This window comes from Herpailurus yagouaroundi, unplaced genomic scaffold (assembly GCF_014898765.1).
Source record: "Herpailurus yagouaroundi ecotype Mexico unplaced genomic scaffold, PumYag 139, whole genome shotgun sequence".
NCBI lineage: Eukaryota > Metazoa > Chordata > Mammalia > Carnivora > Felidae > Herpailurus > Herpailurus yagouaroundi.
The window spans coordinates 5,627,785-5,649,102 of NW_024412394.1; the positions used below are offsets into that span (position 1 = coordinate 5,627,785).

The 21,318-nt window shown below is 40.6% G+C and overlaps 1 protein-coding gene across 1 annotated transcript in view; it reads left to right on the forward strand.

Annotated features, from left to right (window-relative positions):
* Positions 1-21,318, forward strand: part of DNAH8 (dynein axonemal heavy chain 8) — a 315,252-nt gene that overhangs the window by 150,120 nt on the left and 143,814 nt on the right. Inside the window, exons 43-53 of the mRNA XM_040473119.1 lie at positions 635-859; positions 3,599-3,771; positions 6,488-6,666; positions 9,718-9,905; positions 12,108-12,194; positions 12,282-12,389; positions 13,417-13,551; positions 15,281-15,442; positions 17,994-18,240; positions 18,356-18,597; positions 18,688-18,828. Of these exons, the coding sequence (XP_040329053.1) occupies positions 635-859; positions 3,599-3,771; positions 6,488-6,666; positions 9,718-9,905; positions 12,108-12,194; positions 12,282-12,389; positions 13,417-13,551; positions 15,281-15,442; positions 17,994-18,240; positions 18,356-18,597; positions 18,688-18,828 (1,887 nt within the window). The remainder of the gene's footprint in view (positions 1-634; positions 860-3,598; positions 3,772-6,487; positions 6,667-9,717; positions 9,906-12,107; positions 12,195-12,281; positions 12,390-13,416; positions 13,552-15,280; positions 15,443-17,993; positions 18,241-18,355; positions 18,598-18,687; positions 18,829-21,318) is intronic.

Below are 21,318 nucleotides of genomic sequence, written 5' to 3' on the forward strand. Positions count from 1 at the left end.
GAAAGAAAGAAAGAAAGAAAGAAAGAAAGAAAGAAAGAAAGAAAGAAAGAAAGAAAAGAAAGAAAGAAAAGAAAGAAAGAAAGAAAAAGAAAGAAAGAAAGAAAGAAAGAAAGAAAGAAAGAGAAAGAAAGAAAGAAAGAAAGAAAGAAAGAAAGAAAGAAAGAAAGAAAGATTAGATAGATTAGATAGATCAGGAAAGGAGAGAGTCAGCATACCGTTTCTAGAAATTGCAAAGAGACCTTTGGGAAACCCTGCTAAAGAAAAATACACAACAACAAGTCTAGAAATTCTGTTTGCTTTTCTTGAGAAAGAAAAATGATCATAGGAGCTATTGGGTGGTCTTGGGCCCTCTATAGAAAAATTTGCTAAGCATCCTTCATAAACATATACAGCTTCATATATGGTAGCCATTGTTTTAATTATTACTTATCTCTCTGCATTAAAATAATTAAATATCAATAGTTGGAGTGTTTATTTCTCCCCTTTTGGGAGTGGAGAAATGCATGTCTCTTTTTAGTTTAAAATGAGTAAAACCTCGTTTGCCTTCCTATGGACAACTGACCACCAAATTTTATTGCAGATGTGCTTTGAATATTTGGCAAATTTACTTATTATTTTTCCTCTGGATGCATAGGTGGGGCTTCTGGGAATTCAGATGTTGTGGACACATGATTCAGAAGAGGCTTTACATAATGCAAAAGATGACAGGAAAATCATGCAGGTGACCAATCAGAAATTTTTGGATATTCTGAATATTCTCATCAGTCAGACAACACATGACCTAAGCAAGTTTGACAGAGTGAAGTTTGAAACTCTGATAACCATCCATGTGCACCAGAGAGATATTTTTGATGACTTGGTAAAGTATCTTTGTTTTTTAAAGTGATCCAGTGTACTAATTAATAGTTCAGTGCTCCTAATAATGAATAATTAGTATTATATATATTCCCTAACTTGTGTGAACTTTCCATCTACTTGGTCTTTTTCCACAACTGTCTTTCTATATACCATGTCTACAAATATGTATATTTGTGGTTTAAACAACCTTATGTGTATACTCACATTTGGCATTGTGAAAGTCTGGAACCAACTGATGTGAGGTGAACTAACTACTCGTTCTGTTACACCAAATAACCAGGGGCATGATACAATTTAGGTAGGATTGGTCATGAATCATTTGCTCCATTAAGAAAGAAGTCTTGATCAAAGAGAATCAAGCTTCAGAAAAGTTTCATGGATATTTGTCTGATTAACAGTGTCCCACAGGGCATCATGGGCTTGATGTGGACAAGGTTCTGTAGGGTAAGAGTAGGTGGGGTGGTATTTGAATTCCCTTCAGAAACAGGACTCTAACCAGCGGCCTTGAACGAGACAAAGTTCTCCGAAAGCAGTGGTTATCATTGTAGGGTAGGGGCCTACGTGCCACCATTTGATATACCGCCATTTGACTATCTTTGTCTTTAACTCCTGTTGCTTTATTTGATTTGATTTGATTTGATTCATCTTAAAGGTATCTCTTTTCTTCACCAGAGACGTGTAATTCATGCAACTTGGGGTTCTTTTTTACACAATATGATCACAGACTACTTGTTTCAAGCTTGTGTCAAAAGTTCTGATCAGATAGGTGATATTTATGGAAGGCTGAGAAGGACATGCAGTCCGTTTATTCCCCTGGAATCTAGACCCTCGCTTCTCAAAAGTATTATATACCAACCAGTTGCATTAGCATCTCCTGTGAGCTGGTTAGAAAAGCAGAATCTCCAGTCCCCTCCCCTGCCCCACCCTCTACTTAATCAGAATCTGCATTTCAAAATTCTCAGGTGATTGATATGCATGTTAAAGTTGACCAAACACTGCTCTAGGGTTTGTCTCTGGATCTTCCAGTCAATCTAATCATCAGAGAGCTGCATACTCAGACCATATTTCTTTGGCCTTCTACAGATTTGCTTTCACCAAATTGCAGTTACTGTCACACTTTGACTTTGTTTATTTGAGGTCCACCTCAAGAACTCCTATGGAATCCATTACTGTATCTGCTAAAGGCGTGCCATTTAGGGTGTTGTCTGTACATCCCTCGCAGACTCTTAAAGCTGAAATCCCATGGAAGAAATTTCTTTTAAATTTAAGTGCTGAGCAAAGTTTTACTTTACATGCAGAATGGAGTTTTAAAAAGAAAAAAACCCATACACAGTTAAAGCCACTTAACTGTTTTCTTTTTGTCTTAACTACTGTTGAACTCATGGTCCCTCTGCATCCCAAGTAAAATGAGATCTCATGGCCAGCATGTTTGCATTTTATTTTTCTGTGTGTGATGCTTAGAACAGCCTGGTATATGGTAAGAACTCAACAAATAGTAGCTATTCTTTCTTCTTCATCTTCTGTTGCTTCCTCACCATCTTCATGGATTACTGAGACTAGCTAGTTAGTTGATGGCCTCTCCATGGCTGCAGGTCCTGTGTTGGGGAGCAGAGTCCCCAGGGATGGCACTGGATCATGTCACCTGACAGTTGCACTTTAAGGTGATGAATCCAAACTGTGATTTCTGCTGGAAGCCAGAATTCTTAGCTGCAGGGGGAAAGCAAGGTCATCACAAACAATGAAACAATGACAAAAAGCAAGACTGTTAAATAGGGTGGAGACTTGATTAGTTGGAGATCAGGTACATTGCAGGGTTGCCAAAGGTCAAGCCAAATGACCTGGAAGAGGGACCGAGTTTAAGAGCAGTGAAGGGGATCATTTGCCTCTTTCCCGTGTCGATTCTCCTGAGTGGGCAGGACCAAGTTTTCTCCAAGGTTGTCCATGGAAAATCATGAAGCACCTGAGAACGTGGTTGTGGCAGGATGTTATTCCTAAATGTGCTTCCCTGGTTTCTATCACTTGCATGTATGGCTGTGGGGAGCCCAGTACCTTGTGCCCATAGGGGTAGACTGATGATCCGGCAGGTTGGTTGGTTTGGCCACAGTGCTGGTGGAGGAAGGCACTTGTGCATATATGACTGTGTATCTTCCTGCTTAATCCCCTCAGTGGCTTCCCTTTGCCATGAGAACACTGCCCAACCCTGTTTCCATGTCCCATGAAGCCTCAACTCTTTCTCTGTCTCAAGACTCCTGGATGCCTCAGCTGTGCTGAACTTCTTTGAGTTCCTTGAACATGCAACCAGGTCTCCTGGATCTTTGCCTAAAACATTGTGCCCTCTTTTTTAAAATTTGCTTTAATTTTATTTCCCTTGGTGATTCTTACTATTTTTCCAGGTTTTAGTTTGAATATTTCTTTCTCCAAGTATCCCTCTCCGCCTTCCCTAGACTACGTTAGGTCCTCTTGCTACATATTTCCATGAACCCTGAATTTCTTTTCATATTTTATTCCAATTATTTGTTTATCTGTTTGTCTTTTGTCCTTTTTTGATCAGCTTCAGAAGACAAGAACCATTGTCTGTCTTTGTTCACCGAGCACAGTGTCGGGCCTAAGGAGGGACTCTATAGATATACGTTAAATAAATGAACCAGTTCGTGAATGAGTGAATAAAAACTGCCTACATGCTTGTGTTTTGTGCTATTGCAATTCAGTATGTAATCTCTTTGTATTTCATGTTTTTAAGGTAAAAATGCATATCAAATCAGTTACTGATTTTGAATGGCTAAAACAGAGTAGATTTTATTTTAAGGAAGACTTGGATCAAACTGTAGTGTCTATTACAGATGTGGATTTTATTTACCAAAATGAATTTCTGGGATGCACTGATCGTCTTGTTATCACTCCATTAACAGATAGGTAGGAACTGAATTTTTGTTATTCCATTAAAAAAATTCTTTTTAATGTTTATTTATTTTGAGAGAGAGAGAGAGAACATGAAGAGGGGAGGGGCAGAGAGAGAGAGGGAGAGACATAATCCCAAGCAGGCTCCACGCTGTCAGTGCCGAGCCCAATGTGGGGCTCGAACTCATGAACTGTGAGATCATGACCAAGAGTCTGATGCCTAACTGACTGAGCCACCCAGGCGCCTCTTGTTATTCCATTTTGTAATTAAATGATGTACTTAAAATTGTTTTAAAATTGCATCTGAGAGGTGCCTGGGTGGCTTAATCTGTTGAGCATCTGACTCTTGATTTGGGCTCAGCTCATGGTCTTATATTGAGCCCCACATTGGACTCCACACTGAGTGTGGAGCCTGCCTAAGATTTTCTCTCTCTCTCTCTTTCTCTCTCTTCCTTTTCCCCTCTCTCTGACTTGTGTGCTCTCTCTAAAACAAAACAAAACAAAACAAAACAAAACAAAAAGTTGCATTTGAAATATTAACAAAAGCATATTGCTGTCAGGTTAGGTCCCTGCTAGCTCATTAAAGTCAGTCTACCAATGAAATAACCATAGCTGTTACTTAAACGTACATGTACATTAAGTTTTTGTGAAGTAAAAAAGATACAAGAATGAAAGCAAGTTAGAATGCTGACTAAGAGAGTAATGTAGTAATGAATGACAGCAAGCTGGAAGAACCTCTCTGGCACCATAAAAGAAGTCATTAGAATTGTAAAGAAGGAAGGGACCTTGGAGATGATGTAATTTGGCCTCCTGGTTTTCCAAGTGTGGAGATTGATGCCTAAAGTGAAGGTCCTTGGCCAGGTACAAATAATCAGCCAATGGCCAATCTCCTCACAGTTCTTTCTTTCCAATGTGTGACACCAGACAAAACTGGGCCTTATTCATCTCTGCATATCCTCCAACACCCAGTTCAATACGCTGTGCATAGAACATGCTCAATAAGGGGTCGCCTGGGGGGCTCAGTTGGTTAAGCATCCGACTTCGGCTTAGGTCATGATCTCACAGCTCCTGAGTTCAAGCCCGCCGTCAGGCTCTGTGCTGACAGCTAGGAACCTGGAACCTGCTTCGGATTCTGTGTCTCCCTGTCTCTGGCCCTCCTCTGCTTGTGGGCCCACACACACACTCTCTCTCTCTCAAGAATAAATAAACATTAAAAAATTAAAAAAAAAAGAAGATGCCCAATCAGTATATGTAGAATTGACTTGGGTCATAGAACAGTTAGTTCTGCGGTTACTTTAAATAAGGCTGCATGATAATGACACAGATTACATCTTTACTGTCCTCTTGATTCATCCAACCCCCTTCTATATGCCCAGTGCCCTTGTAGCATAAACTTGTCAATGTGTTTCCTCTTCCACCAAGCTCCACTCAGTTTTACTTAGATCTGGAACAAATATAACTGAAGCTGCATCATAGATACAAGTAGATTCATTATATTATTCTTTACACTTACCTAAACGAGTGAAACATTTCGTAGTAAGATGATTTATTTGCCACGGTGTGCTGGAGTTGGCTTGTACCAGCTTGTGAGAGTCAACTGTGTGCATCTCTTCCCAAGTTTGTGGGATCACATTGGTAGCTTGTCATTGGCCCTGGTGGAAGTATTTGGACCACAGAAATCAGCAAACATGAGAATCAGATTGATTTATTTTTTTCCTGGAGTTGTTCAATATCCACCAGTATAGCACTGCTTGTTTGGTCCTCTGCCTCACGATTTATCCTGACCACAGTAGAAGGAAGGCCTAAAAGTTTTTTTTTTTTTTTAAGTGTATTTATTTATTTTGAGAGACAGAGAGAGAGAGAGCACACGAGTGTGGAAGGGGCAGAGAAAGGGAGAGAGAGAGAGAGAATCCCAAGCATCGTCAGTACAGAGCCTGATGCAAGGCTCAAACTCAGGCACCGTGAGATCATGACCTGAGCTGAAGTTGGAAGCTTAATGAACTGGGCCATCCAGGTACCCCAGGCCTGAAGATTTTAAGTCAGGGTTGAGGAGTTTAAAAAGTTTGTCTCAGGGGTGCCTGGGTAGCTCAGTCAGTTGAATGGCCGACTCTTGATTTTGGCTCAGGTCATGATCTCACAGTTCATGGGATCACGAGCCCCACATTGGGCTGGGCTCTGCACTGACAACATGGAGCCCACTTGGGATTCTCTCTCTCCCTCCCTTTCTCCCTTTCTGCCCCTCCCCCACTCATGCATGCACACACGCTCTTTCTGTCTCTCTCAAAATAAATAAAATAAAATAATAAAAAAGGAAAGTTTGTCCCAAGAAATGTTTTTAAAAATTTTTTTAACATTTATTTATTTTTGAGAGACAGAGAGCACAAGTGGGGGAGGGGCAGAGAGAGAAGGAGACACAGAATCCCAAGCAGGCTCCAGGCTCTGAACTGTTAGCACAGAACCCCACGAACCGTGAGATCATGTCGTGTGCTGAAGTCAGATGCTTAACTGACTGAGCTACCCAGGCGCCCCTGTCCTAAAAAATGTTTGTAATCACTGCACTACTTTTAATGGATATCAAGTACTCCAGCCTTGTTTGGTTGACTCTTTTAAGTGGGGGGCTCAAATTCTAAAATAAATAGGCCCATTCCAGTCACATTTGACTTTGACTTGTGGCTACTATAACAATGTGTTATCCCGTACTCATGGTGCTTTATCTGATTCACATCTGCAGGTGCTATATCACTTTAGCCCAGGCTTTGGGAATGAACATGGGAGGAGCTCCGGCAGGACCCGCGGGCACTGGCAAAACAGAAACCACGAAAGACATGGGAAGGTGTTTGGGAAAATATGTGGTTGTGTTTAACTGCTCAGATCAAATGGATTTCAGAGGGCTCGGAAGGATTTTTAAAGGTAAGTGTCAAACACAGTTAAATTACTTTTGGTGAATGTATTTTTATTGCACTTTAACATTGTTTTCTGATAAAACCTAAAGTGATATTATCCCATGTAACCGAAATTAGTATAGGTTGATGCATGTAATACTGCCATTCTTTTTTCTGGGTCAAGAATGGCTGGATATCGTCAGTTTCATACGGTTCAATACTGTTGCTGGCACTCTAGTTCATGAGTTGAATGTGTATTAGATTGTGAAAATGAAATCAATTTGTTATTGCCTGAAACAATGGTGGAGGGGATAAGATCAAGATAGCAAACCCATGACACATGCGGTTCCCCCTTCCTGCATTAGATCCTGCTGAAATGAAAGATTTCATTTAGAGCATAACTCAGAGCCGAGATTGATAAATAGACCAGTGGAATATAATAGAGAATGCAGAAATGGGCCAAGGACACTTGACGTATGGCAAAGGTGGTATTGTAAATCAGTGATGAAGGGATAGACTTTACAATGAATCATCCTGGGGCAAGAGATGATTAGTATTTAACAAAGGAAATCGGATCCCTACATATATAAAAACTGGATGCCTACACCATATATAAAAATCAGTTCTGGGAATTAAGCACCTGAATGTGGTCAGCAAAACCATATGGTTTTTAGAAGGTAATAAATGAAAATATCTTTGTTCTCAGAGAAAGGGATTTTTAATACAAAAATCACAAGCCATAAAGGAAAGATTGGTACATTGCTTACTCTAAATTAAAAACTTCTGGGGACACCTGGGTGGCTTAGTCCATTGAGCATCCAACTTTGGCTCAGGGCATGATCTCACGGTTTGTGAGTTCAAGCCCTACATTGGGCTCTGTGCTGACAGAGCAGAGCCTGCTTTGGATCCTCTGTACCCCTCTCTCTCTTCCTCTCCCACACTCATGCTCTCCCAAAAATAAATAAAACATGCTATTTCTAGGTCATAGGGTCGTTCTATTTTTAATTTTTTGAGGAACCTCCAGAAATAAACAAACATAAATAAAACATTAAAAAATAGTGGATTAGATCTATGTGTATTTGCTTAGATAAATCTCAGAAAAATAATACTGACCAAATAAATCAAGTTTCAGGAAGATATATACAGTATTTTATAGACCTATACATGTAGATAGATACATATAAATCTTGAATACACAAAATATATAGTGTCCATGAATATATGCAAGTGAGCAGTAGTTTATTTTTTAAAGGTTTTTAAAAATGTTTATTTATTTTTGAGAGAGAGAGAGAGAGAGAGAGAGAGTGTGTGAGTGTGGGAGGGGCAGAGAGAGAAGGAGACACAGATTCTGAAGCAGGCTCCAGGCTCTGAGCTGTCAGCACAGAGCCTGACGCTGGGCTCGAACCCACGAACCGTGAGATCATGACCTGAGCCTAAGTCGGACGCTTAACCAATTGAACCACCCAGGCGCCCACGAGCAGTAGTTTAAAGCACACCTGGAACCACTGGCATCAAATTCAAGACAGAGGTTCCCTCTGGAGAAGGAGGGAGTGTGAATCCAAAGAACAATACATGGATGTGAACTGTGGTTCTAATATTTTATTCTTTAGAATGAAATCTGAAGCAAATTGTTAAGATTTGACAGGTAGGTGCTTGGGTATACATTATATTATTCTTTATAGTTGCCTGTTAAACATTTTTGAGCCCTGAAAATCATGTCCTGATCAAAGAGAAGGGTCCTTCTGTGGATCACTCCCAGCTTGAAGGTTGGGGATGGTTGAGAGCAGCCAACAGAGCACAAGGTAAATCCTAGAGTGCCACAAAATGATAGGAGATGACAGAGAAAAAAGAAAAGGAAGTGGCTGGCTCCGGCGTTTCCTTTGCATAAATGATGTTGCACAGCTCTCTGAAGCGGGAGTCCTGTCACAGATAAACTTCGGATGGGGGCTCATGTCAGAGAGGCAAACCGCCCACCCAGGACTGGCTGCGAGCCCCAGACCCCGAGGGGAAGCTCTCATGCCTCTCCAGTTCCTTCCTCCAAATCACCAGCAGAGGTCCTACAAACAGAGATTGGCATCTGAGATAAGGAAACATAGAGATACAAAGATACAGAGATAACATTACAAAGGTAACAAAGTCTCATAAACTATCTGAAGAAATAAGGGAGGCGCCCCAAACAGCCGAGAGACCGCTAAAGTGATTAATAGAGGAAACAGAAGAAAAGAGTAAATAAAATCATTAGCTGCAGAGGGATTCAATAATTTATAACATACAACTGATGGAAGAAAGACAGGCTGCTATGAACAAAGTAACAGTTGGAACAACATGAAATTGAAAACGTGAATAAATTAAAAACCTCTTTTGAGTTAAACTGTCTAGCCAAGAGAATAAATACATTGGATACAAGAGAAAGAAATGGGAGGTTTGACAGAAAAGCCTAAGGGTCATAGGGATACATATAAAAGTTCCAACATCTGTATAATGGAAACGCCCAAAGGAGAGAGAAGAAAAACTGGGGCGGGAGGACAGTAATAAAAGAAAGAAGAACATTTTATGCAGCTGAAGATAATGAAGGTTTCCATCCTTAAGAGATTAGATAGGAGTAATGTTCATAACACGGAAGTCTTTCTTTGTATTGAGTTTTGAAGAGAATAAATAAAAATCCCTTTGACCGTTTTCTATCTCACCCTGCATCCCCTTGTATCTGTCATTGCAACAAGAAAGAAACAGAATAATCTGATGCAGACAGGGCATGCCTTATTTTGTCTGTTTCCCCAAACGTGGCTCCTTCAGCCTCCTTCCCCACTGAATCCGGTTTTATCATCTTCCAGTATTCCTGGGTGTGATGACGTGTCTATTCTTTCATTTTGGCAGTGCCCTGTTTTCACGATGGTGTACAAATAATTAAACCCCTTTATATCACTGGAATTAAATGTGTCTTTATAAACAGCCAGATATGAAACTTTATATAAATTGTATTTCTATATAGAATTGTTTGAGAGCACTTTAGAGAAATGATTGCTACCAAGAAGGTGTATTACAAAAGAAACCTTTTGAAATTAATCCTTTTTCATATCAGGTCTTGCACAATCAGGTTCTTGGGGCTGTTTTGATGAGTTTAACAGAATAGAATTGCCTGTATTATCAGTGGCAGCCCAACAGATTTATATTGTTCTGACAGCAAGAAAAGAGAGAAAAAAACAGTTCATTTTCTCTGATGGTGATTGTGTTGATTTGAATCCAGAATTTGGAATTTTCCTAACAATGGTAAGAATGTGGTCTTTAAATGCAATTCTATTGGTTTAATTGCTTATAGACTTAAATGAAATAAAGCATATATTAATTAATAAATCAATGACTATTCAGAGGTCATGAGCTATTCCCTCTTGTCATATGATTTTTTGAGTAGTAAAAATAACCTTGAGAGAAGATGAAATAGCAAAATGTTAATGATAATACTAGCTACTGTTTAGTGAGCACTTATTATGTGTAAGGTGCTGGACTAAATGTTTTCTGTATTATATCAGACAGGCTAGCCACAGTAACAATCCCCAAATCTCACTGGCTCAAAACCTCAAAGATTTATTTCTCTCTCATGTCGCATGTCTATTGTAGGTTGATGAACACACCTAACTTCAAAAGAACAGGCAAATGTAGTCGTGTACCTCATTTGTATGGTGGATGTTGTAACTGAGTTATCTCAGGCTCAGAGAGATTTAAAAACCTGTTCAAGTCACGTAGCCAGTTAGAGAAAGAGGTTATTGTCTGTCTAATGTCAAAATCTAACTACTTAACCTTTGTACTTGGGTTTTTCTCTGACACATAATAAAGGATGATGGAAATGATTTAAAATAGCCAAAGTAATTCACCAAAAACCTGCAACAATTGTAACAAATTCAGTTACCGTGTGATTGAGGGCAATGTGTTGTGATACATTTAGTAAAGAAAGAAAACCAAAAGCATGAATAAGTAGAAAAGTCTGTGAATTGTAAAAGTGATGTTAATGTTGAACCAGTTTTATTTAATGTTTTTGTATGTTTTCTATATAGTTAAATCTTTATGTTGCAAGATAACACAACGTAATCTGAATTTTAAATGTCTCAGTGGACAAAGATTATAGAAAGTAAAATTAGGAAATTTTCTGATAAGCTTTATTATAAGCAAACATAAGCAAAACACTCAGGGGTAAATAATAATAATCCAGAAGTTATTAGTTACTATAACTCAGGAAATGGGAAGAAAAGTTTTATTGTGTGATACTGTGGTGGAGAATAATTTAAAAGAAGAGTAACATTTCCCTTGGATTAAGAATAATATTGGAAATATCAATTAGGTATTACATTAGACTATAAATAACTGAGACATGAAAAATAGTAGCTTAACACATAAAGATTTATGCTCTTAAGATCCTTCTATGTTTCTACACCATCATGATTTTTATCTTCAAGTCACCTTTATAACCCAAGATGCTACAGAAGCACCTCTGTTTTGCTGTAGCCAATTGATTGAATCAACTCCCTTTAAACAAGCATCGTATTATGTGCCCCTTTGCATCTTCCAGTGTCAAATTTAATCACACCAACTGCAAGGCAGGCTAGGAAATGTAGTGTTTTATCTGGGTGGTGATGCACCCAGTTTGCAACTGGGGTTCTGTGACTGAGAAAAGAGAAAAGAAGAAATATTGAGAGGCAGCTAGTAACTTCTGTATTCCCAGGACTGAGGAAGGTATCTGGCCAATGGACAGTGCCCACGAAATGCTTAGGGACTGAAGGCTTCTTAATGTACTTTCCTAAAATAACTAACCCCTCTTTGCCTGACTAGTCTTTGAATCCCTAACCTCTCCCCTGGAACTGTTGGGTCTGATGCACTCAACCTGTTGCTATTCGTGAGGCCCTAGCTTCCTTTCCTCTTCTACTTTCGTCCTTTTCAATATTTTCCCCACCATTCCCATCTTTATTTCCCCTCACTCCAATGGAGTTTTTTTTTTTTTTCTTTTTTTTTGAATCAGCCAGAGAACTCTATAATTCTGACCATGGAGAATAATGGAAAAGATAAAATAAGAATTACCTAAGTAAACTGATCCATATGAAATCCTGAATTTTCTTCCTTTTTCAATAACCTATGTTAGACCATAATTATCCTGGTGTTTATGTATCTTTCTTTTCTATTTTCTTAACCAATAGATACACAGAAGCTTAATTTTTGCTACATGAAGTGTGTGTGTGTGTGTGTGTGTGTGTGTGTGTGTGTATGACTTTGTTAGTATAATGGAAATGGAAATTATGCATGAGGGGGTAATGTGACCTTAACAAATATGGATAGTCCAATACATATTTTTGAGACAGGAGGGACGTTTTATGAATCTAATGTTTTTCAATACCACCTTAGAATATGAACTAGGAATTTGAATGTGTTTGTATTCATGAAATGAACATTACATCAATAATTTAAAATAATTTTAACTTTTAGAACCCTGGGTATGCTGGGCGCCAGGAACTACCAGAAAACTTAAAAATTCAGTTTAGAACTGTTGCTATGATGGTTCCAGATAGACAGGTAGGCACCGGGATTTGGAAGCATAATATGATTTATGTTCTTGTTTTTCTCTAAATTGTTGAAAAATCTCATGACCTTAATTTTCAGATCATTATGCGAGTTAAACTTGCAAGCTGTGGTTTTCTTGAAAACATCGTCTTGGCTCAAAAGTTTTATGTTCTTTACAAACTCTGCGAAGAGCAACTTACCAAACAGGTAACTTTGTAAATCAATCTTTTCCCTACCTGTAGAACGTGATTTTTTTTACTTGGCAGTTTTACCCTGATAGATGTTAATCAGTGAGTTAAAAAAAAATCTCAACTCTTTTCTAAGATATATTTATAATTATGTATGTATGTGTTTTTAAATTTTTTTAGTTTGAAATGATTATGGAGTCTCAGTGAAGTTGCAAAGAAAGGTAGAGGAGGTCTTGTGAACCCTGCTTCCGCATGGTTGACATTTTGTAACAACAGTACAATTATAAATGACAAAACCGGAAAACAGATGTGGGTACAATCCACAGAGTTTAAGAGTTTGCCAGTTATGTATGCACATATGTAGTGTAGTGTGTGTGTGTGTGTGTGTGTGTGTGTGTGTGTGTGTAGTACTATGCAGTTATGTCACGTGCAGATTCATGTAACCTCCACCTCGATCAGCAAACAGGACTGTTCTGTCTCTGCTACCCCTTCACAGCCACACCCACCACCCTTCCGAATCCCTAACCGCTCGCAGCCCCTATTTTCCCTCCATCTCTAGAACTTTGTTATTCCAAGAATGTTCTAGACATGGAATCACAGAGTGTGTAACCAACAGGGCAAATTTAAATCTGTTTACTGTGAGGCATCTGGGTGGCTCAGCCAGTTAAGTGTCTGGCTTCTGCTCAGGTCAGGATCTCATGGTTTGAGAGTTTGAGCCCCATGTCAGTCTCTGCACTGACAGCGCGGAGCCTGCTTGGGATTCTCTCTCTCTCTCTCTCTCTCTCTCTCTCTCTCTCTCTTGCTCTCTCTCTCTCTCTCTGCTCCTACCCAACTTGTGTGCACGCCCTCTGTCTCTCAAAAATAAATACATAAACTTAAAACTAATCTGCAGTCAAAGGAAAGGTGAAAGACTTGAGCTCATAGAACTTTGAAGCTGAGCCCCTGCACACAGCAGCGTTTACAGATCAGCATATCCACCTATGTGTATACAGTGGGTCTGCATTTAGGATTGGTCAATTAAACAATCTTTTCTCCCCCCATCTTAGGTTCATTACGACTTTGGGTTGAGAAATATCCTATCTGTCTTGAGGACACTCGGATCTCAAAAAAGAGCCAGACCAGAAGACAGTGAACTAAGCACTGTCATGAGAGGACTGAGAGATATGAACCTTTCCAAACTGGTATCCTTCCCTTCCCTGAACTTGCTTCTCCTTCAAGATTCTCACCTGTTCTTTCCCCCACTTAGCCGAAATGCGGGGGTTTGGCTCAGCTGGAGCTGAGCATTAGTAACGACAGGGACAGTGGGTATGTGAAGCTAGCCCTGTGCTTCCAGAAGACAAAAAGTCTGTGACCTTGTATACCCAACATGGGCCCTTACCACTTGTGAACCATAAAACCATTGGTGGGTTCTGGCCCCCAAATTTCAGTCCAGACTTCTTTTTTGTTTTTTTATAATTGTGTCTTTAAAAAAATATTTTTATTTATTTTTGAGAGAGAGAGAGAGAATATGAGCAGGAGAGAGGTGGTGGGGGGGGGGCGGGGATAGAGGATGTGAAGCCGGCTCTGTGCTGACAGCAGAGAGCCTGGTGCGGGGCTCAAACTCACGACCTGTGAGATCATGGCCTGAGCTGAAGTTGGACACTCAACCAACTGAGCCACCCAGGAGCCCCTTAGTGCAGTCTTCTACTATTATTTAGAATGTAACACAAATTCTAAACATGAAAGTCCAGGTTTCTTGGATTCACAGAGAACTATGAGAACTTTTGCTTTCTCAGAACACGTCTGAACTTACTTCAGCTATGTCTCTCCCCCGCCATCGACACCATTTCTGTTTTCCAAAAGTGCACTGAAAGTTTGCCATGAAGATGATAATAATTATCTTGCTGCTTTCACGCTTGTCACAATTATAGCCAGGTTCTTTGAAGTAGCTGACGGACAGGCGTGCGTGGGATTTATTCAAGGGCTTTTATGTGTTACATATTGTGTCAATGCCCTGGGAATACAATGTTGAGGAAGAAGTGGTTCTTAGGAAGCTCAGTTCTAGTTATAGAAACTAACAACTAACACCTGTGTAGTTCTTTAGTATTACAAAGCTTTTTCAGGGGTATTGTGTTGTTTTGAGTCTCACAGCAACACTGTGGGATATGAATGGCTCGTGTGCTTATTGCCATCTTACTTATGAGGGAACCAAGTTCGAAGGACTCAGCCACAATTATGGTCAGTTGAGAAGCTGGAACAAAAATCCACAAAACTTTCTGATGTCAAATCCTCTGTCCCTTCTAGTACACCTTAGCGCCTCCCTTGGTAATAGTGTATTCTTGAAACAGCTACAAGAGAATTCCAGAAGGTGTCGGAAGAGTCCCAGAGGATAAGGAGAAATCAGAAGGGGGCAGCAGCTGGGAATGGGGTGATGGAGACGTTAAAGACGTAGCAAATGAGGATTAGGGTCAGTTGACTGAAACCTACGGCTTATTAAGGATGGCAGAACACTGCTCTGATGGAGTGTTCCAGCCAATGTTGGATGAGCCGGGCAGTTTAAATGAAATTTTAATTTTATAATTAAATATAATTTTAATAGTTCTATTTTCATGGGGTTGGGACTACTAATTGCATATTTTTAAGGTTAATGCATACACCTGTTTGTGACATGCAGCACATTCATGATAAAGTAGTGAGATCAAACCTTGAAGCCGCAAATTGTAGAGGATGTTGAATGCCAAAGAGCTTTGGGTACGATGCTATAGGTAACGTGGATTCAGTGGTGGTGTTCAGGACTTGGGTCTACAGTCTGGTTAGGAGAGTAATACATGATTTTCTGGGCATGCGGTGATAGTAAGGTGCCATGAGCTTCGTAACTGGTCAGTAATTATTTATTGACTGAAGAAGTAAATTTATTCTCTGCCGTCTTAGGTTGATGAAGACGAACCCCTGTTCCTCAGCTTAATCAATGACCTGTTTCCAGGACTGCAGCTGGATAGTAGTACGTACGCGGAGCTGCAAGCTGCAGTGGCCAACCAGGTTCAGATAGAAGGTTTGATTAACCACCCGCCCTGGAATCTCAAACTTGTGCAGGTAAAGAAATTTTAATCTGTTATGTTAAGTGTGTGTTGTTAAAGATCGCCATTTGAAGAGAAGAGCTCAGGATATTAGTCTTAATGTAAATGCTGAAACTAAATTAATTTTTTAATGGTTATTTTTGAGAGAGAGAGACAGAGACAGAGTGTGAGTGGGGGAGGGAGGGAGAGAGAGAGAGAGAGAGAGAGAGAGAGAGAGAGACAGACAGAACCCAAAGCAGGCTCGAGGCTCCGAGCTGTCAGCACAGAGCCTAACGCAGGGCTCAGACTCACAAACTGTGAGATCATGACCTGAGCCGAAGTTGGACGCTTAAACCACTGAGCCACCCGGGCGCCCCTGAAACTAAATTAAAACACATCATTGCAAGAAGAGTCCTCAGGAGGATGTGTTGGCCCCAGAGAGATAGTATGGCATTACCCTGCCTGGCAAGAAAGAAGCTGTAATTTACTACCTAGAGCTGGTATTAGGGCAGGTGGTAACTAGAATCTCAAGAACAGTTAGGAGAGGGTGACAGGTTATATAAAAAGCCGGGGAGATGGAATGATCTCACAACCTTCTTGTGTCAGTCTGGCAATATCACTCATAGCTGGGTACCTTCATGGGCATGGAGCCCGAGGAATCTGGGAGTGTTACTTTGCTTCTGTTTTGTGTGTGGTCAAGTTCACGCCTACCCTAACATCTAAATCCTTTGCCTGTGTCTCTTGGTATCTTTTTGCTCATTACATTTCATCCTTGTCAACCACCCACCAGTTAATCAGCAGAGGCAAGAAGGATTGGCAGAGATGCAGGAAGAAATCTCTATGGGCCTGATGTTTCAGGGGTATTTTCTAGGGCATTTGGAAATGAAGGAGCTGAAATTATGGAAAACGTTAAAAACTGCATGGGGAAAATAACAATTTTTATTTTAACTTGCCAGATAATAAGAAGTGCAAGTATATGAGACACATTCAAATTTTACAGGGAAATATATGAGGAAAAGTTTAAGTATTTTTCATCATCCATGAATTGAAAACCATTAAACACTTCTTTTAATTTCTGGGAAACTTTCCCAAATCTGTATGATATACATACTGAGTATACTGAGTACTAAAATCGTAGTCATTTCAATGGGTAGGGGACTAGAATGTTGTCTTGTTACTCAGTGTCAACAGTGTTACTCTTGAATATAATGTTATGGGTAGTGTCTCTATTGCTTTTAAACTATGGGTTACTGTAGTAATACATTTCTACCTAAAATGTTAGAATAATTTAAATTCTGCCTCCTATAAGGTGTAAGGTTTTTTTTGTTTTTTTTTTTGTTTGTTTGTTTGTTTTTTTTTTTGAGAGAGAGAGAGAGGAGAAGAGGGGCAGAGGAGAGAGAGAGAGGTTCTTAAGTAGGGTGGAACTTGATCCCATGACCCTGGGATCATGACCTGAGCCAAAATCAAGAGTCTGATGCTCAACTGACTGAGCCACCCAGCCACCCAGCTGCTAGCTTTTAACTTCTTATTTTTATTAAGAAAACAATAGAGAGGATGTTGTAACAGATACCATCTAGTTCTTAGCACATCTCCTTGAATCTCTTTTACCGTAACTATGTGCCCCTTCCCAGCCTATTCTAATAGCCCATATTCACTATTCTCTTCCAGAGGATTGGAGCCACTTTGTTAGCAGGCACAAATAGCAGTTAGTTAAGGACTGATGGGTGATGGAGTAGGAAATTCAAGTTCCCCTGCTTCCAGGTGGAATAAATGCAGGTGTAACTTACATTCCAGAGTACCCCCCAGGAACAGTGTTCAGGCTTCCCTGTACAGGATTTTGTCCTCAATAACACCTTCCCTGACTTCCCTTTTCTGTCTCGCGTACCCCACTCCCTTATCAGTTTCTCCTGGGAGTACTTCTTGAATAAATCACTCATCTCAAGCTGGTCTTCCCCATGATGGTTTGTGTTGCTGCTTTCCACCACCAGGGGGCGACATCATCACATTGAATACAGAGAAAGCGTGTGAGTGGAAAAACTTCTGCATCAGCAAGCCAAAATCACAAGGAATAGTAGTTTGAGAAGCAAAAACTAGATCCTGAGTTCATTATTTCCAAAACGTAATGCAAGTACCACATTGTCATAATTTTCTCACCTAACGTTATTTTATAATGTGGTGCTAAGTGGCTAGCCACGTCTAGTAAACAAAAAATACAAACCACTTTTTTTCTCATCCCTTAGTGAACTAGTTACTTTTTTTTAATTTTTTTTTAACGTTTATTTATTTTTGAGACAGAGAGAGACAGAGCATGAACGGGGGAGGGGCAGAGAGAGAGGGAGACACAGGATCTGAAACAGGCTCCAGGCTCTGAGCTGTCAGCACAGAGCCCCACGCGGGGCTCAACTCACATACCGCGAGATCGTGACCTGAGCCGAAGTCGGTCGCTCAACGGACTGAGCCACCCAGGCGCCCCTGAACTAGTTACTTTTAATAGCTTATTGAAAGCTTTTTAAATTTCAGCACGCTGCTATGAGTGTCAGCAAGAGACTCATTAGTTTCATTTTTCAATTGCTTGCTTCATTGTGCAGTTATATGAGACGTCTCTGGTCCGTCATGGTTTGATGACTCTGGGGCCCAGTGGTTCTGGGAAGACGACTGTCATAACAATCCTGATGAAGGCATTGACTGAGTGCGGAAGACCTCACAGAGAGATGCGAATGAATCCCAAAGCGATTACCGCGCCTCAGATGTTTGGCAGACTGGACACCGCTACTAATGACTGGACAGATGGGATTTTTTCTACTCTGTGGAGAAAAACATTAAAAGCTAAAAAAGGTACACCTCAACTCTCCTTTGTGAAGCTTCCCCCTCCCCCCCGTCAGTTTATTAATAACACAACGTTTAATTTTTTTACAGGTGAAAAGTGATTTTCCCTTTTAATTATTTGCAGGTGAAAACATTTTCCTCATTTTAGATGGCCCCGTGGATGCCATTTGGATCGAGAACCTAAATTCTGTGTTGGATGACAATAAAACTCTCACGTTAGCTAATGGAGATCGCATCCCCATGGCTCCGAATTGCAAGCTTTTGTTTGAAGTCCACAATATTGAGAATGCTTCCCCTGCCACAGTTTCCAGGATGGGCATGGTCTATATCAGCAGCTCTGCGCTCAGCTGGAGGCCGATATTGCAGGTGGGGACAGGAGACCCACGCCAGTGTGTGCTCAGCGGCTACCCGGGGTTCACATCCTTGGGAAACTGAGGTTCTGTCTCTTTGCTGCAGGCGTGGTTGAAGAAGCGCACCGCGCAGGAAGCTTCTGTATTCCAGACTCTGTATGATAAAATATTTGAAGATATATATACATTCATGAAACTGAACCTCAATCCAAAAATGCAGCTCCTGGAGTGCAACTATATCATGCAGGTAAGACTGTGGACATTCTCTATGTAGACTGGAGACATTTCCCCCTCCCCCCCCGCCCAGCCCACTTGCAGTTTAGAGGCATCTGAAATAGGAAATTCCCGCAGTCCATAGAAATATTTTTATGATATGGCTGTGAAGGCTTGGAGAAGTTGGATTCCTATTAAAGATTTTGTTAATGTTGTTACTGCCATCTGTTTTATTGTTTTCTCTTCCCAAGGGTGGGTGTTGTCAGGGGAACAGGTATGAACTGTCTTCCCCACCATCAAGCTTAGTAACCTTCCCGGAAAGTGCATCCAATCATGACAGTAGACTAACTAACTAAGTAAAGCAGACTGTTCTACTGAAAAGCGCAAAAAGGGAGCTGGTAACAAGCAAGAAGATTCAAATGGCAATCTCATCTCAGCATTGCATATTTACAGAATACCAGACCGGGAAAACCTTTAAACAATTTTCCTAGTAGTCTCTAGCTTTGTGTGTATGTCTTTTCCGCCTCCCTCCGCCCCCTCAGCTTTTCTTAACAGTCTTCAGAGAAAACAGAACGAATCATAGATTTTGAAGGGCTCTCCTGCTTCTAGGCTATAGGTGACCTTTCAGTATCCAATCTGGTGCTTTGATTTTCTCTTAGTTTAATAATGGATACCGGTCAGTGAGGATGGGTAGGTTAGAAGTAATGCATGAGACCCAAATCAATTAATTATTTAGTAATTACTTTAAAATGCATAACAGAAGTGAACATCTTATCTTGAATTAATTTTGTTTTGAAAGACTGAGGATGTCTTGCTGTAGATACATTTCTTTCTGATGCTGGATGGGGGGGTGGTGCACTTTTCTTTAAATGAGTAGGTAGCAAATATTTAAGCAAATATTTGCACAACTGCCTGTCCCAACACTGACACCTGCTGTTGTATTGCAAAGGCAGCCAGACACAATGCCTACATGAATGAGTGTGACTGTGTTTCAGTAAAACTTTATTTGCCAAGCAGGTGGCTGGCCCCTGGGGCCACAGTCTGCTGAGCCCTGCAAAAAGTTAAAGAGAAATGCAGTCTCTGATGTAGGAAATTTGGAGCCTGCTTCAGATTCTGTGTCTCCCTCTCTCTCTGCCCCTCTCCTACTCATGCTCTGTCTCTCTCTGTCTCTCTCAAAAATGAATAAACGTAAAATAAATTAAAAAAAGAGAGAGAGAGAGACTTAAAATACAAATCAACAATAAAATGATAAGTTAGGAGAGAGATAAAGGAAATTAAGGTGTTCAAAGGTCATTGGATATACAAGATAGGAATAAAGGGTTTATCTTTATCTTTCATTACCCGTGTATGCAGGATATACTGTCTAGGTAAGCATTAGAACACAGAAATTGAGTGCAGTGTATAGGTAGTAAACAAACAAAAGGAAGAAGTCAATCTTCTCAGGAAATAGGAAGAAAGCTACGACACGTGTGCTCAGCAAACGGTAAGGAAATGGAGGTGTTAGAGGTCCGAGAAAATGAAGAAAGTATGAAACAGTCATCTCACAGAGAAGGAGCCTGAATGGGAGCTGAGGTCCGTGATGATGATTTAAGTTTATTTATCTATTTTTGAGAGAGAGAAAGAGAGAGCAGGGGAGGGGCAAGGAGAGAGGAAGAGAGAGAGAGAGAGAGAGAGAGAGAGAGAGAGAGAGAGAATCCCAAGCAGTCTGTGCACTGTTAGCACAGAGCCCGACGCCTGGCTCAATCCCACAAACCAGGAGATCATGACCTGAGCTGAAATCAAGAGTTTTAGTCAGTCAGTTTAACTGACTGAGCCACCCGGGCAGCCCCATGGTCATGATTTTAAAATGAAGCCAGAATTGTGTGGTTTTCTCCAGCCAAGCTTAGCCTCATAGGTGCAGGTGGGTGGAGAGCAGGCCGAGTTTCAACAAGGCTTTAATGGGGTTATGGCTTTCACAGGTGAGTAGAGGGTGTATGCGACAGTGATTATAGTGATGGGTCCTGGAATTCCAGCTAGGAAAGAAAGGAAGTGAGGAAATGAGAGGAAATGAGGGATAGTTTAATGATGGCAGGAACTATGGATCATGGTAGCTCTCTCTCGAATCTGGGAAGTGGAGGGAATAAGCTAGAAAGGGTGGATATGGTAATCAGAGAATAAAATGCTTGAAACTGAGATAATGAAGGGGTCGCAGTTCTCGATAATAACAAGGTGTAGGTATGACTGCACGAATGGCTAAAAACCGTTTATTCATTTTTGAGAGACAGAGTATGAGTGAGGGAGGGGCAGAGAGAGAGAGAGGGAGACACAGAATCTGAAGCAGGCTCCAGGCTCTGAGCTGTCAGCACAGGGCCCAACACGGGGCTCAAAGCCACAAACAGTGAGATCATAACCTGAGCTGAAGTTGGATGCTTAACCGACTGACCCACCCAGGTGCCCCTGAAATAAATATTTTTAAATGATAATATATTTGAAAGAAGGGAAGAAAAAAACCCTATCTCCAGATATTGCTTGATCACTGTCCAAC